Source organism: Chrysochloris asiatica, unplaced genomic scaffold (assembly GCF_000296735.1).
Source record: "Chrysochloris asiatica unplaced genomic scaffold, ChrAsi1.0 scaffold00067, whole genome shotgun sequence".
NCBI lineage: Eukaryota > Metazoa > Chordata > Mammalia > Afrosoricida > Chrysochloridae > Chrysochloris > Chrysochloris asiatica.
In genome coordinates, this window is record NW_006408585.1 from 13,659,729 (window position 1) to 13,674,944 (window position 15,216).

The 15,216-nt window shown below is 35.9% G+C and overlaps 1 protein-coding gene across 1 annotated transcript in view; it reads right to left on the reverse strand.

Moving 5' to 3' along the window:
* KTN1 (kinectin 1 (kinesin receptor)) overlaps nucleotides 1–15,216 on the reverse strand; it is an 88,700-nt gene that overhangs the window by 17,274 nt on the left and 56,210 nt on the right. Inside the window, exons 29-36 of the mRNA XM_006864643.1 lie at nucleotides 14,523–14,591; nucleotides 11,832–11,869; nucleotides 10,308–10,398; nucleotides 8,058–8,144; nucleotides 3,885–3,974; nucleotides 1,583–1,663; nucleotides 702–791; nucleotides 496–588 (exon numbers count right to left, since the gene is read on the reverse strand). Of these exons, the coding sequence (XP_006864705.1) occupies nucleotides 496–588; nucleotides 702–791; nucleotides 1,583–1,663; nucleotides 3,885–3,974; nucleotides 8,058–8,144; nucleotides 10,308–10,398; nucleotides 11,832–11,869; nucleotides 14,523–14,591 (639 nt within the window). The remainder of the gene's footprint in view (nucleotides 1–495; nucleotides 589–701; nucleotides 792–1,582; nucleotides 1,664–3,884; nucleotides 3,975–8,057; nucleotides 8,145–10,307; nucleotides 10,399–11,831; nucleotides 11,870–14,522; nucleotides 14,592–15,216) is intronic.

Here is a 15,216-nt window from a genome sequence, read left to right on the forward strand (position 1 = left end):
TGCAATGGCTAAGGAGCTCTGGTAGCATAGTGGTTACAAATCAGACTACCAACCTCAAGGTCGGCAGTTCAAAACTACCAGCGTTTCCATGGGAGAAAGATGAGGCTTTCTGCTCCCGTAAAGATTTATAGCCTCGGAAACCCTGTGCAGGGTCACTGAGTTGGAACCTACTCCACGGTACTTAACAACAAGAATGCAACAGCTGGAACTGTGATTGCCTTGGCAGGGCCAGAACAAATTATTTTGATGGCCTTTTAAGGCCTGAAGGATGGACATTCCCCACGCCTGCTGTAAGCCAATGGTTCTCCTCAAATCTGAGTGAGCATCAGCACCACCTGGAGGGCTTGTTGAGGTAGATTCAGGGCACCTGGAGTTGGGTGGGGGGGTGGGGGGTCTAAAAGTCTACATTTCTAGCAAGTTCCCAGGTAAAGCTGATGCTCCTTGTCCAGGAACCACACAATGAAGCATGGCTCTAAATTCTTCATTTTTAAATACCTGTTTAATAGTCTTCTGTGATTCATCAACCTTAACTTTCCATTTGTTTTCTTCTTGCTCCACACTTCTCTGTAGCTTCTGCAAAATTCCCTCCTACAGGTAAACATACACATGTTTTGAAAAATTCTGTACTGATGACAGATAAACTTAGTATAAGTAAATGATTTAAAAATAAAACCAAAATGCAGATTAAAATCATTTCCTACTGTTTCTGCCAGGACGGACTTGTATTTTTCACACTCTAGCTGTAACACTGTGTGCATTTCGTCAGCTTCTTTCAATTTGTGCTCTAGAACCTGCAAAGAATGAAATAAAGAACAATTTTCCATTTAATTTTACCAGAAAGTTTTATAGTTGAAATTTGTCTCAGTGTCTAATGGTGTATTGTGATAAATGGTTCCAAACGGTTTTATAATGAAATACTACATTTCAACTTTCTGTATGGAAATGAAGTTCAATGACCTTTGCATTTGGTTTTTTGGCTAGTTAAACTCTTTTCAGTCTGCTTACTATAAAACATATTGCACGGTTTTAGAATAAATCAGCTTTTCAATCTTTAGTTTGAAAAGAAAACCAAAGCAGACCCACAAGTGCAGTGAAATCACAATGCCAATGCTATACAAATGAGAGAGTGATTTTATTCATGCCATGTGGAAGTAAATCAATCATTTCCATGAATCTCAGAGCCAGCTAAAAATCCACACAGCTTCTGAAGACTCCTAATGGTGTATTTTTGGATGTTTCACCAACCAATCAATTTCTACAAACCTATCTTAACTGACCTTTACTTCATAAACTTAGGCTAGAATGAAACTAACAGATAATTAACTACTCAGTTTTAGAAATTAAGTTACAGAAATAAAGAAACGGTGAATATTAGTTCTGTACACACATTAAATCTAAGAAAGTCTGAAGAGTATCTCCGCACCAGCTTTTTCACAAGATGAAATATAACCTTCTTACATCTTACTAAAACATGATTACTCACAATATATCCTATCTCTTTCTCAACCTTACAAAGGCAAACTGATTCATTTCTTTTTTCCAGGTTTGGTTAAAATACAGACCCTTCGCTTCTTGAACTAACCTTAACCTCCTCTGAACCTGAAGTTTCAGCCACACATTCTTTGACCTTCTTTTCAAATCCACGTAACCATTCACTATAACTCTGGCAGGGGAGAAAAGTCAAAAGAATCAATTTCCCAAAAAATATTTAAATAAAATAAGTGGACATTACATGTATATAGCTTAAGAGAGCACACAGATAAACTCAGATGATATTTAGATCAGGCCATTAAGTTTGTTTAAAAAGCCATATACCACCCCTATCACCTACTAAGAAGAACCAGAGTTCCTTAGAGAAATGGTCAATTCCAAGTTTGTGGCAGGAAATGTATACAATAAATCAAAAACACCTTGTCATACCACAAAGCAAAGAAGTCATCAAAATTTAGCAGGGTTGTATCAAAAAGAACTCCAGTTACCCTAAATATGCTCCAAATGGCCAAAGTAATACAAGTAAACATTATGTATCTCTTGATGGAAGTGTACAATACTGCTTATTAAAGTAGTCTTGCCCCAACACCAAACCAAAAACCAAACCCAAAAAGCCTCAGTCATCGAGTCAATTCTGACTCATAATTCAAAACAGAACTGCTCTTTAGGTTTCCACGTCTGCAAACTTTTACAGGAGCAGACGGTCTCATCTTTCTCTCCAGGAGCAGCTGGTGGGTTTGAACTGCCAACCTTGTGAATAACAGTCCAACACTTAACCCATTATGTCACCTAAACTAAACCAAACTAGGGCTCTTTAAAAGCCAAATCAGTTGCTGTCAATGCTAACTTCTGGCAACTTCTAAGATGGCAGAACCCTCCCCCCTCCCATACAGTTTTTAATGGTTGTGACCTTCAAAAGTAGATCACCAGGTCTTTTTTCCAAGGCACCCAAAACCTCTAAGATTTTGGTTTATAGCACGATGCTTAACTATTTGTGCCACCTATTTCCACCCAGTTCGAAACACTGAGCCTCTGAATATGATCACGTTTCTACCTGTACACAACTTCTACTTTACAGGATACTCAAAAATATCCTAGCACTATATAGGTTTGCAGTCAGTTATATTCAGACTGGGAAAACAAATGGGAAACCCTAGGTCAAAAATAAAAGGGAAGGGTGTGTTGGGGGAAACAAGAAAGACCAAAGAGGTATCTTAAACCAATCACAACAAACTGGCCATATTTGGGTCCTAATTTAAGCAAATTGAAATAACATTTAATTAAAGGACAATTTTTTATAATTGGAGAAATGCAAGTATTAATTAGCTATTAAAAATTATTAAAGGTGCATTTTTAAAAATTTAATAATAGTATTTTGGAGGTTTGCTTTTTTTATTTTTAAAGAAATCCTGATCTTTTAGAAATATATACTGAAATACTGATGAAACCCTCTGATGTCTGATTTGCCTAAAAACAATCTAGGGTGTACAGGGTGGGAGGTAAAACATGACGGTGTACGGACACAAGCCATATACTGGTAACAGCTGGAGTGGGATACTGGGTACACTGAGCTTATTATGCTATTGTCTTTACTTGTGAGGATATACAACAATTTTCCCTACACCACCACTGAAGGAAACACAGGCAGGCTCACTAGCTTTTTCTGCCTTCAAATATTTATTGTAGTAATTCCCTGAACTAATTAAAACACATAAATTCAGGTAAAGTCAGTTCTCCTATATTAGCTCCAAAAATTTTGCTTGACTAAGTTAATAGATGAAAAACTGCTTTAATTTTTGAAAAATAGTCTGGTTTATAATATTCAATACATTTAATTTTTAAAATATTGTATCCCTAAAACTAAGCAGCAACCAGTTACAATTAAACTCTATTATGCATAAAGCTAAGGAGCTCTGGTAGCATAGTGGTTATGAATCGGGCTGTGAACTGCAAGGTTAGCAGTTCGAAACTACCAGCAGTTCTGCGGGAGAAAGAGGATGTGTTCTGCTCCCGTAAAGATTTACAGCCTCGGAAACCCTGTGCAGGGTCGCTATGAGTCAGAACCGACTCCACGGCACTTAACAATAACAACAACATGCATAAAGCTATTGAGAACATTGATTTTGCTAACCATTAAGAAATATTTCTTTCCTAAGCATTATGTTTATAATCCTTCAAATAATGTCTTATAATATTTTAGAATAAAATAAAGTATCAGTTGAGTAAATAGAAATGAGTTTGGAGTCAAGTTACTTATACAAAGTTTTGAAAAGTATGCTAGATTACGGAGTCAGTGCACTATCAAAACCAAGTGCAGAGTGCAAATGCCGCTTATTCACAACTTCTTCAACTAATGATAAATATGCCATGAAAAAAGAATAAATAAATCTTACCAAATTAGAAGGGACAGACACCTTTGGAAATAATTTTTTCAGAACTTCTTTAGCCTCTAACTCCACTGCTTCCAAATGTTGTTGTCGTTCCTAAAGCAGATGATGAGACAAATCAAATTTACAAGATCATAAAATTTAATACTTGGTGGGGGGGGGCACTACTAGTGTTTTAGCTCCAAGAAATGAGTAAGTCATCATATTTAAATTATTCATTTTAATACTGATAAATGTTTAACAGTTTCCATTTTTATGTGTTAAAATGAGTTCAAAGATAAATTCTGTATATGACTATTGTTACAGAATGGAAAACTAAATTGCTCTGTGAACTTTCACTCAAACCCCAATAAAAAAGGAAAATATCTCTAAAGCATCTTTTAAAATGTTCTATTAATCAAACTAAGAAAATACCTGATAATATGGGCATTTTCCTTGCATTAGAAATTAAATGATTTGCACCTCCAGGAACAAATCATCAAGAAATTAAAACACTTCCTATGCTAAAAGTTAAATTGCATGTACTAAAAAACAATATTTAACTGCACAATAAAATTGGGGCTCCATGGTTGGCAAATATTTCTATATAAAATGTACCGCTAAAGGATCATAATGCTATGGGGATTACAATGGCAGCTCTAAATTTTCAGCTTCAGGGTCATCTGGAGCTGTTTATGATAAACAAAGTAAAAAGGATCAGAGTTTGATCAGTTTCACATATGGGAAAAAAGAGGATAAACTGATGCCATAACACACTTCACTAGTACCAAGCATAACATTGACACTTGGGTATGGACTCTCAAGTGTAAATAAATGTAAAGACAAGTAATACAGATGTACATACAAAGGGACTTTTCAAAGGTTGTAGAAAATTCCAATATCTTTTCATTCCACTTTTCCACTAACTCTGTGAAGCCCCCTCCGATGTCTAGATTTCATCATTTTAAATCCAAACCTAGTGGGTTGGGTATTAATTATAAATTCAGAATCATGGTTTGTCAAAATTAGGATAATGACTTGATCACACAGAAACAAACAAACAAAAAATCAATAGTCACACTATCTCTACAAGATAAAAACAACAGTCTTTATAAAAACACACATCTACACCAAAGTCATGAAAATCAGTTCAAGACAATACTTGTCAAGTTCACAGGTAGCAAAAATGCAAGCAAGCTAGTATGATCTCAAAAACCTATCTTTTCCTCTTTCTATGCATTATCTCTGTAACTGATCATGAGCTTCAATTTAAGTAAGTCCAATCACATGGAAAATTTTACAAAATGAAGAGGTACAGCATAATTATATTCTATGCTAACGGAAAGGATCAACAGTTCAAACCCAATACCTGCTCCACAAGAGAAAGATGAAGCTTTCTGCTCCCATAAACATTTTCAGCCTCGGAAACCCTATACAAGGTGGCAATAAGTCAAAATCTCCTTGAAGGCAGTGGGTTTATACAGATAAAAAGCTGTCCCTTTATTAAGAACTTGCGACAAGATTTTCTAGGTGGAAGTTTTAATAATTCATTAAAGTCCACTATTTTCCAGGAATACACCTACTGTATACAATACAGTATACACATACACACATTCAAAACACTAATTATTTCAGAGAGAATAGTGATTTCTATCACTTGACCACAGAAGGAATAGAGTATTCTTTAAAGAAAATAATTTAGGGAAAGAGACACTGTGGAATGAAGCTTTCTGAAAAGAGCCCACGAGGAAAAGTGTCTAACTTGTAATAAAGAGGCACAACAATGAGGAATTCCTTCCATACTGTTTTAATAATCTTTGCCATCAAGTATCACTTGACACAGTAGTAGTGATTGCGGGTAGCAAAAGCCATTCTAGTTAACCTGGGAAATACTGATAAATGCTTTATTGTAATGTATTTATTTCCTTACGACCTGTCAAGTATAACATACAGTCATCCTTCATTATCTGTGAGGGATTAATTTGAGGACTTCCCAAGGACACCAAAATCCACAGAGGCTCAAATCCCTTATATAAAATAGTGTAGTATTTGTGTACAACCTACCCACCTCCTCCATATACTTTAAATCATCTCTAGACTACTTATACCAAATGCTATGTAAATAGCACTTTAATCCTCTCTGCCAGTTAATTATTTCCATCCCACCCAATATTTTCAATCTGTGGTTGGTGGAGACTGCAGATACAGAACCTACAGAAACATAGTATATAACCTATCCTTTCCATGTTAACCTGTCATCCATAGCTGTTCCTCAGGAATATTTACTACCTAAAAGCAATCCGGACAAAGCAGTGTATCATTCTCTGTTACATTCTAGATAAGACTACTTTTGCTTCTATGTCTAACAATGTTTTACACGGCTCCTCTTTAAAGCACAGCTTGTTGCACTAGGTCACTCACCATCACTGTACACCTGTGGAATCTCAGGACTGGCTAAATTCTGTTGCAATACAGAAGACTGTGAATTCTCTTCTCTGTGGATGATTAGCTATGCAGGACGACATTAATTAAGCTCAATGATGAATTTTGAAACTTGATTAGATTTTAGTTTTCTGTTGGAATTTTAGTATGTCAGAATGTCTATGGCAGGTGGCATACAGCTTCTTTCAGGATTGCTATATTAAATAAAAGATGAGCATCTACTAAGATATGTGACCTGATCATCAGAATAGAAGATATCTCTTAACAATGAAAAACAAAGGTGAAGAAACAATTAAAACCTATACCAGCTGTCTCACTGCTGATAAGTATTGACTTGCAACTGGAGCTACTCAAAACAAAATAATGTTCTACTTGGCCTAGATTTTTCTAGTACCTTTACCTTCCAGAATTCACTAATTAGATTTTAGTGGAAAATTAAGACCAGGTTGAGTGTGTGTGTGTTTGTGTGTGCGTGTATATATATATACATGTAAATATAAATTAATTACACTAAAAGAACCTTAGTACAAATTAAAACTTCCCATAAAAAACATGGCGCTGGTGGTGATGTTCCTTGGAGTCGGTTCTGACTCATAGCAACCCTGTATAGGGGTTCCGAGGCTGTAAATCTTTATGCAAGTAGAATATAAAAAGCATATCCTATCCAAACTCCTTCAAATGTTACTAAGACATGTATTCAAAATCTAATAGATGATCTTGGCTCATCAAATACTTTTAAAATGCTGAACCGAATAGCAAATTCTTCACTTCCCATGTGTAAAATTCAGTATTTGTTTCACATTTATTCTTGGGAATTTTCAAAGTATAATGCAATCTGTGAGAGCTATAACTGTATAGGATTGCCTTGCTTTTCTGGGACTCGCAGCACAACTTCCTGCTTCTGATAGAGCACAGTCTTACAGCTTTTCTATCATTCTATTAGTGGAAATATTTGAATTTTTCTTCTCTAACAAACAGGTTTCCACCTTAAACAGGTTCCACTGTAGTTGACAGATTACTACATTAATTTCTCTTAAATTTTTTAAAAGAACACCTTCTCAAATTATAGTTCATTAGAAATCTTCAAACTTATGTAACAACTTGCGTCTAGGAGGCATATCCGTCATCATTTTGAAAACAGACAGGGATATATATTCCCAGAGTATTTTACATACTCTGGTCAAGAAAATTATCTTTGATAATAAATATTCCATATATGTGGTGACTACTGTCCAGCTGCTCCAAAACCTAAAGCTCAATTCATCCTCATCTGAGAAGTCATCCAAATTAACACAACCAGAATGATCCCTTATGGCTTTTATTATTTTCTGCCTTGTCTGAGTCAGCATGGTGTACTCCAAATTACTTAGTACAGTTTTGTTGTGAATCATAGGTGTATGGTCAATGTGTTTATTAGTTTAAGTTTGTTGTTGTTGTTTTTTCCATCACAGTTCTTTCTTAATCAGCCTAATAGGCACGCACTGTCTAACAAGAGCTTGCATGGGTAGCACAGAAGGTTTTCTGAGATTCTTCAGTTTATAAGTTTATACAATTAGGTAATAACAACAAATCAGCATGCCCAAAATTAAAGCTTCAAGGAGTAGATGAGAAAAAGCAGAGATGATGGAGATGACAAATGTGGATGACATGAGTGTTTTATATTTAAATTGCAGTAAAATTAAATGCTTTAGTCTGATTTAAGACATGCTGCAGATTTTCTCTGTTCAAAGGACTGTTTCGAGGAGTTAGCATTACAACCTTGGAAGTCTTGTTCACTTTGTCCTGCAGCATTTTTTCAGTTGATGCCAATGCTTCCATTGCTTCCCAGTTTTTCTCCCGAAGGTCCTAGTCATTTTTAGAAAGAATGATTTCAGTTTATCCATTATTGAAAGATTTTTGCACTGCATTTAAATGCTGGTTACTGCAAAATTATTCCAACGGAAAAATATGTGTATTAGCAAAAAAAATAAAAAGCAATGTTTAGAAGTTTGAATGAGGAAGATAAAGATGCTCACTTCCCATTATTAATATACACAACAAATAAGCCAGCTTTAAGGTAATTACTGTGTACATGTGGCAAAAAGAAAGCATTCAAAAGTAAACACACAAAATCAAAGTTACAAACAAGATTTAAGGCACACTGAGCAGCAGAGGACTAAAACCAAAGTGAGTACTCAAGTACTGCACAAAGCTTTATATGTGATTTTCAGACACGGCTCAACATCATTCAGGGGACTTCCTGCTGTGCCATAACGTTTCTCTGTGTTTTAATAAAGTTAACACATTTCCAATCTACCTAGGAATCACACAGTAACTTGCTGGGCTTCTGCATCTCTCCTAGCATAGTCAAATGTGTATGCCCTAAAGCAACCTGACACAAACTGTATGAACTAGTTGATGTAAGTAAGGCAAACAGGGAGGCTTGAAAGACATAAAACACATTCTTTTAGAAGAAGAAACAAAAGGTCTGAAAGATCTAGATTTTAACAGCATTTCATAAGCAAATATAAACACAGATCAATCTGCTATATTTTAGTCTGCCTTCAGTTAGAAAACCATAAACACAGAAATAAAAAGTCAATAACCACCATTTACTGAGCGCTCACTCCATGTGCGAAGCACTGTAACTTGGCACTTCACATGTTGCTGTTTTTGTTAAGTGCCTTCAAGTTGGTTCTGACTCATAGCAACCCTGTATAGGGCTTCCAAGGAGTGGATGGTGAGTTTGAACTGCAGAATTTGTGGTTAGCAGTCCAGTGCTAATCTTACAATGCCACACCAGTATTCCAGTACTTCAGATACATTCTAATTAACCCTCTAATAACCCTATGAAGTAATTATTCCCATTTTATTGATAGGGAGGCCACAGCTCAAGCAGGTTTAAAAACCTGGTCAACCAACCACAGCAAATAAAAAGCTAGAATGCATGAAGACCTCAATATCCAGACCTCTAGGGTCTTGGGTCTCTTCATCAACGCCTCCAGAATTACTGGTATAACCATGCCCTCCTTATCTCAGAATCCCAATTAAAAAAAAAAAAAAATTTAAAATGTTAGCAGTGTATTGGCAAATTCACTCAAATTCTGTGAATCAGCAGTCCTATTAGTAATGTTACACAGGCACACAAAAAGGGCAACTCACATACCTAATTTTGACAAACTCAGGGGTGCAGGAAAATGCCAACTTGTTAAATTAATTAATACGAACTTTAAAAAATATAACTTACATTAGAAAAATGCATTATCTATTTATTATCAATACCCCTTTAGAGTTCAATAACATTTTAGCCTTATTCAAGTCTTAATTACACTTTTGTGTACAAAAAATCCTTCTCTGCAAAGAATGCCTGGATTCTACTTATGGTGTCAACTTCTCTTCATAAAGAATGTTTAAGATCATAACTGTCTAGTCTGCAAAAGTATTAAGATTTTATTTTCTAAAGCACTATCCTTTCCTAGTTTGTAAATATATTCAGGTTCTGAGGCATCTACTGCACTTAACTGAACAATCTCTCAGTTTCAAGAAGACAGTTCTAGAAGGCTTTGAAAAGAATTATTCAATTATTCAGAAGTGAGAACTGAATTCTGACATTACATTTAGTTCACAAAAAGGTTAGCCTGAACAGCATAAGAGTAAACACATGTGATTTTAAAATAGTGAGCTGAAAAAATTTTCCTCAAATATAAAGTTCAATAGAAAGTCTTTTGTTTTTCCAGTGTTTTTCAAAAAACTCATATTTAAAACAATATTCGTGTATGAATTGGCCTTTTCAGTTACTCATTAAAAAATTGGGTCTTCAATAAAATAATTGCCCCAAATAATCCTATTCTCCAAAAGCTATATATACACCAGAAACCATCACACTTTCCTACAGAGATAAATAAATCAAATGTCAAAAGTGGCTTCCAAAAATAAACAAACAAACAAACACATAATAATCCTGAACCATGAGATTTCAAATTTGAAGTAATAAAAATAAAAGATCTGTTCCAATAAATATTTGCTTACATTGTTTTTCTTCCTCTGGTGTTCAACAGCATCCTTCAAAGTATCTAACTCATTCTGGAGACCAATTATTTCTCTGTCTCTCTCTGAAATTCTAAACCAAAACATGAATACACAGAGCAAGGTTTTCAGGCAAAGTGAATAAAACTTGAATACCCCCATCAATATTTGTTACTGCAAACTAAAAGCATCAAATAGGAGATGCTTTGCTGTTATCACATGAAGCCCTTCCTAAGACGTGATATTTTCGTAAGTGGCTTTTATAATAAGGTAATACACTCTCTGACATGTTGAAGTTCACGCTCAAAAGAAAAGAAGAGCATCCCATAAGAAACAGATTGTGAACACATAAACTGTTGTATCTTGATCAATTGCAGGAGCTGTTTCAGAGGAAAAAGCACTCCCATATGATTTCCCCCCAGAAGGTGGAGCATCAGTGGTGACTTTAAGGGACTGACCCATAACAAAGTCTAACATTAAAGTCAGCCAGGAGTTCTTACTCTCACAGCAGTCTCAGAATTCATGTTTTCTGCTCCAGTCTAATGTGTTAGTTATTTCCCAGAAACGCAGAAAGCAACAGCAAAAATCTGCAATCTGATGCTATTATTGTTGAGAAAGGCTTAAGTAGAAGGTTAAATCATGAATAGCTCTTCTAGTAGAACACAGCTCTCTATATTAGGGGTTGACAAAACTCTGCCCCAGGCTAAGCCCACAACCTGTTTTTGTAAAGAAAACAGGCTAAACAAAACTAAGAATTGTTTATGTTTTTATAAAGGATTAGGGGAAAACAGAATATGCAAATGAGACTTATGGGACCACAAGTAGGCTCTTTACAGAAAGAGGAGCTCAACTCCTGCTCTATACAGTCCAACTCGACCCAATTTAACAATAAATAAGTCTTACCTAATAAATCACCAACTCTATAAACAATTCAAAATGGGAGAAAATCTAGATTACTTTATGACCCAATATAACTAATTTAATTCACACTTAACATGTGGAAACATTCCACCTAATCTGAAATAATCGTAAGTGCAGCTTATGTATGAAAATAAATAAATAAATAAATAAATATATATATATATATATATGTATGCATAAGATATGTAAAAAAAAAAAAAATTACCTCAACAGAGTAATCATAAAGATTATGAATTTAGAAAAATACAGAAGCTAAATAAAAGTTATATTATTCAACTTTATAATAAGATTAGAACCAAAGGTTCAGCAGTTAACAATTTAAGGTAACTTAGAAAAACTTTCAATGTAGTTTCATGGTTTCTAAGTGCTTGGGAGCAGCAGTGGGGTATCAAACATCTTCCTCCACGATATATTTTTAAAAAATCCAAATAACCAAAGGGGAAAAAAAAACAACCCAACCCAACAACAATGTGCTTCAGCTCAGCCAGAGGCAGCATAAAACTGAAAATTAGGTGACCATTTATATTCATATTTACCGGGTACCCAAGAACCGAATTGATATCACAGTTGCCAATTTTCAATTTATGACTCAAACTTGGTACTTACACTTTTAACAGTTCTTCATGAGGGGTAAAAGAAGATACCTATTAAAAGAGGTAAAATCATTTCAAAACAAAGCTTTGAAGAAGCTTCAAAAAACTAACTGCTTTTCAGATATATGTTAAGACAACACCAAAAACACCATACATTCCATATGCCAACCACCTTGACTTTAACCAAATGATTTCAATGAAAATATGTACAAATAAAATACAATCCTTTGCCGTCAAGTCAATTCCAATTCATAGCAACCCTGTATAGGATTTCCCAGGAGCAGAAAAAGCCTCATCTTTCTCCCATAGAGCAGCTGGAGGTTTTGAATCATCAAACAGCAGTTAGCAGCAGTCCAGTGCTGATCCAACAGTGCCACCGGGGCTCAAATTTATAAAATATGTTGAGTATTCAATCCAATCTTCACTCTCATCACACTTACAAAGTTTTCATTCAGCACTTAGGATATTCTACTTGGACTTCTGGTACGGCACTGTAGAATCAGCACTAGACTGCAAATCACAAAATTGGCAGTTCAAATCCACCAGCTGCTGCTCCTCACAAACCCTATACAGGATTCACTATGAGTTGGAATGACTTGACAGCACTTAACAACAACAACATTCTATGTACAAAGTACTGAGCTAATACCTTAAATTTTCATACTATACAACACACATGTGACTCCATGAAAAATGTTAAGCTTCCAAAAGTCGTAACAAAATGAAACAATCAAATCTAAAGAAAAACTAGGTAAAAATCATTACCTCAGTACTATTGATTGAACTGTAAAAAATATGTGCTGCCAAGACTAATTTCTATGCTTGTGAACACAATCCCATTTAAAACTATGTTGATGTGGTGTGGTGAATTATTTAACACATCTCTTCTAGTCTTTGTCTTTGTAACTCCCACCAAAGGACACTTTTCCTGATGGGTCTGATAAGAGAAGCTACTGATAGGATGTCATTATTCAGCGGTGGATGGTAGAAGCGTTTACTGTAATTGCAAAAACTTGAAACATTAGCATGGGTATAAAATGAGCAATCTCAGAACCAAGAGAGAGGACCTCACCACCATCAAAGAGCCAAGAGTGGAATGTGTTCTTTGAACCCAGAGATCCGTGGGCACTAAACCGCCTCGACCCAGAGACAGAAAGCTATGTCACTGGAGGAGGGGTAGAGGAACAGCAACAGCAAAACCAAGAGTCAGAGCACGAGACAGAGCACGTGAGCTTCCCAGTCCATAGAATTCTGGGCAGGATGTCTGCTTGCAGAGTGGGGTATTTCCAGACACATAATAGGGATAGCTAGATTTACTGACTCATGCGCTACAGCTGAGTGTCTTTAAGCTGTGGCTTACGGCAGAGTAGCGTGCCCTGTAAGCATTTATCAATAGTACTAAAAGAGCTTTCCAACACTGCAAGAACAGAGAGGGGCCTGCCTGTGGGCACAGGTAAGAGGCTGTACTGTCTGGAAGAACTGTGCCCTGAGCATTTTCTGACCTGTATTGAAGCCTGCTCAATTCCCTAATAAAACCTGTAACTGTGAGCACAGTATCTGAGTTATGTGTGGCCAAAGCAATGAATTATGGAACCCTGCTGAAAAGTAGAGAGGGTTGTGAGAAGAATGGTTGATGCCACTTTTTTGCGGTTATCTTTGTTATGTTAATGAATAAGATTAGTGTAGTGTGTGTACCTTAAATCAGTCTCTTTGGAGATACAAAAGAGATTACACAAGCAAGGGAAAGAAGCAGAGATGGGGAACAACTGATGCCAAGTCACATGAAGATCACCCAAGAACAGAAACTCAAAGAGACAAGGGCCTTCCTCCAGAGTTGACAGAAAGAAAGCCTTCCCCTAGAGCTTTGCTGTTGTTAACAGCTAGAGAGTCTATTCCAACCCATAGTGACCCTGTGTAGGGTTTCTGAGGAGCAGCTGGTGAGCTTGAACTGTGCCTTTAATTCTAGCCTCCTAAACTAGAAGAGAATAAACTACTATTTGCTAAGGCTACCCATTGATGGTTATTTCTCTTATAGCAGCACTAGATAACTAAGACACTCCTATTTGACATAAAGTTAACTTATTGGATAACAAAGGGATATAGCTCTTCACATAGGGCATTTCTCATCAATGCCTCTCTGAGTACAATCTTCCGAAGTGAACAATTACCTAAGCTGATTCTATTCTCCCTCAAAATACCTTCAAATGTATCAGAAAATAAAGGATATTTTGGGAATAAATTTTTAAAATAAAAGCTTTTCTTTTGTCATTTTTACCATGTATTATAAATAGTGTTAGACTATCAATCACTTATATTACACACTCTTTAGTCTTTCTCTAATGATTAATATTTTAGGGGTGAAAAGCAGAGGTCCAGCGTGCACACATATTGAAACTGACCTCCACAGGATTTTCACTGGCTGGTTAAGAAAAACACTGCAGAGGATAAGGAAAGACATACACACAGGTACCAAGCAGATCTGGACCACATAGAGTAATAGCATATAGATCATATATTGGAAAGTATTTTACTTTGGGTTTGCTATAAATTACTGTTTTTTAGGAAACTAGGTAAATACTTATAAATAAAACAAAACATTGTATTATCAATACTAAGGCAAAAATGGCAAGAATAGTTATCAGCAGTATTGGTGATATAACTTATTACCTCATAAATAAAAGACAGGATAACTAATCATACCTACCTGTTGTGAGTTCTGATGTTTAAGCTGTTCAATTTGGGATTTAAACAATGTGTTTTCATCTTGTAGCTCCTATATAAACAAAAGGTCCACATGAGTACCTGAATAGAAGTTTTTGTTTTTCTTGAAACTTTTGAAACCTATAAGACAAGTTATGAAAAATGCAAATGATTTTAAGAGTTAATAAACTACCACTTGTCTATCACTTTGTTGTACTGTGGTGGCTTGAGTTGCTGTGATTCAGAAAGCTATGCCACCGGTATTTTAAACAACAGCAGGGTCACCCATGGTGGACAGGTTTAAGATGAGCTTCCAGACAAAGACAGACTAGGAAGAACGAGTGACGAACTACTTCCGAATATTCAGTCACTGAAAACCTTATGTCAGATATAGTGCCAGAAAATGAGCCCCTCAGGTTGGAAGGCTCTCAAAATGCGACTGGGGAAGAGCTGCCTCCTCAAAGTAGACTTGACAGTGATGACGCGAATGGAGTAAAAAGCCCATGGGAGAAAAGCCCGCAGGACCTTCATTTGCTGATGGGGCACAACTCAAAATGAAGAGAAACAGCTGTAAACATCCATTGATAATTGGAACATGGAATGTACGAAGTATGAATCTGAGAAAATTGTAAGTTGTCAAAAATGAAATGGAACACATAAACATCGATATTTTAGGCATTACTGAGCTGAAATGGACT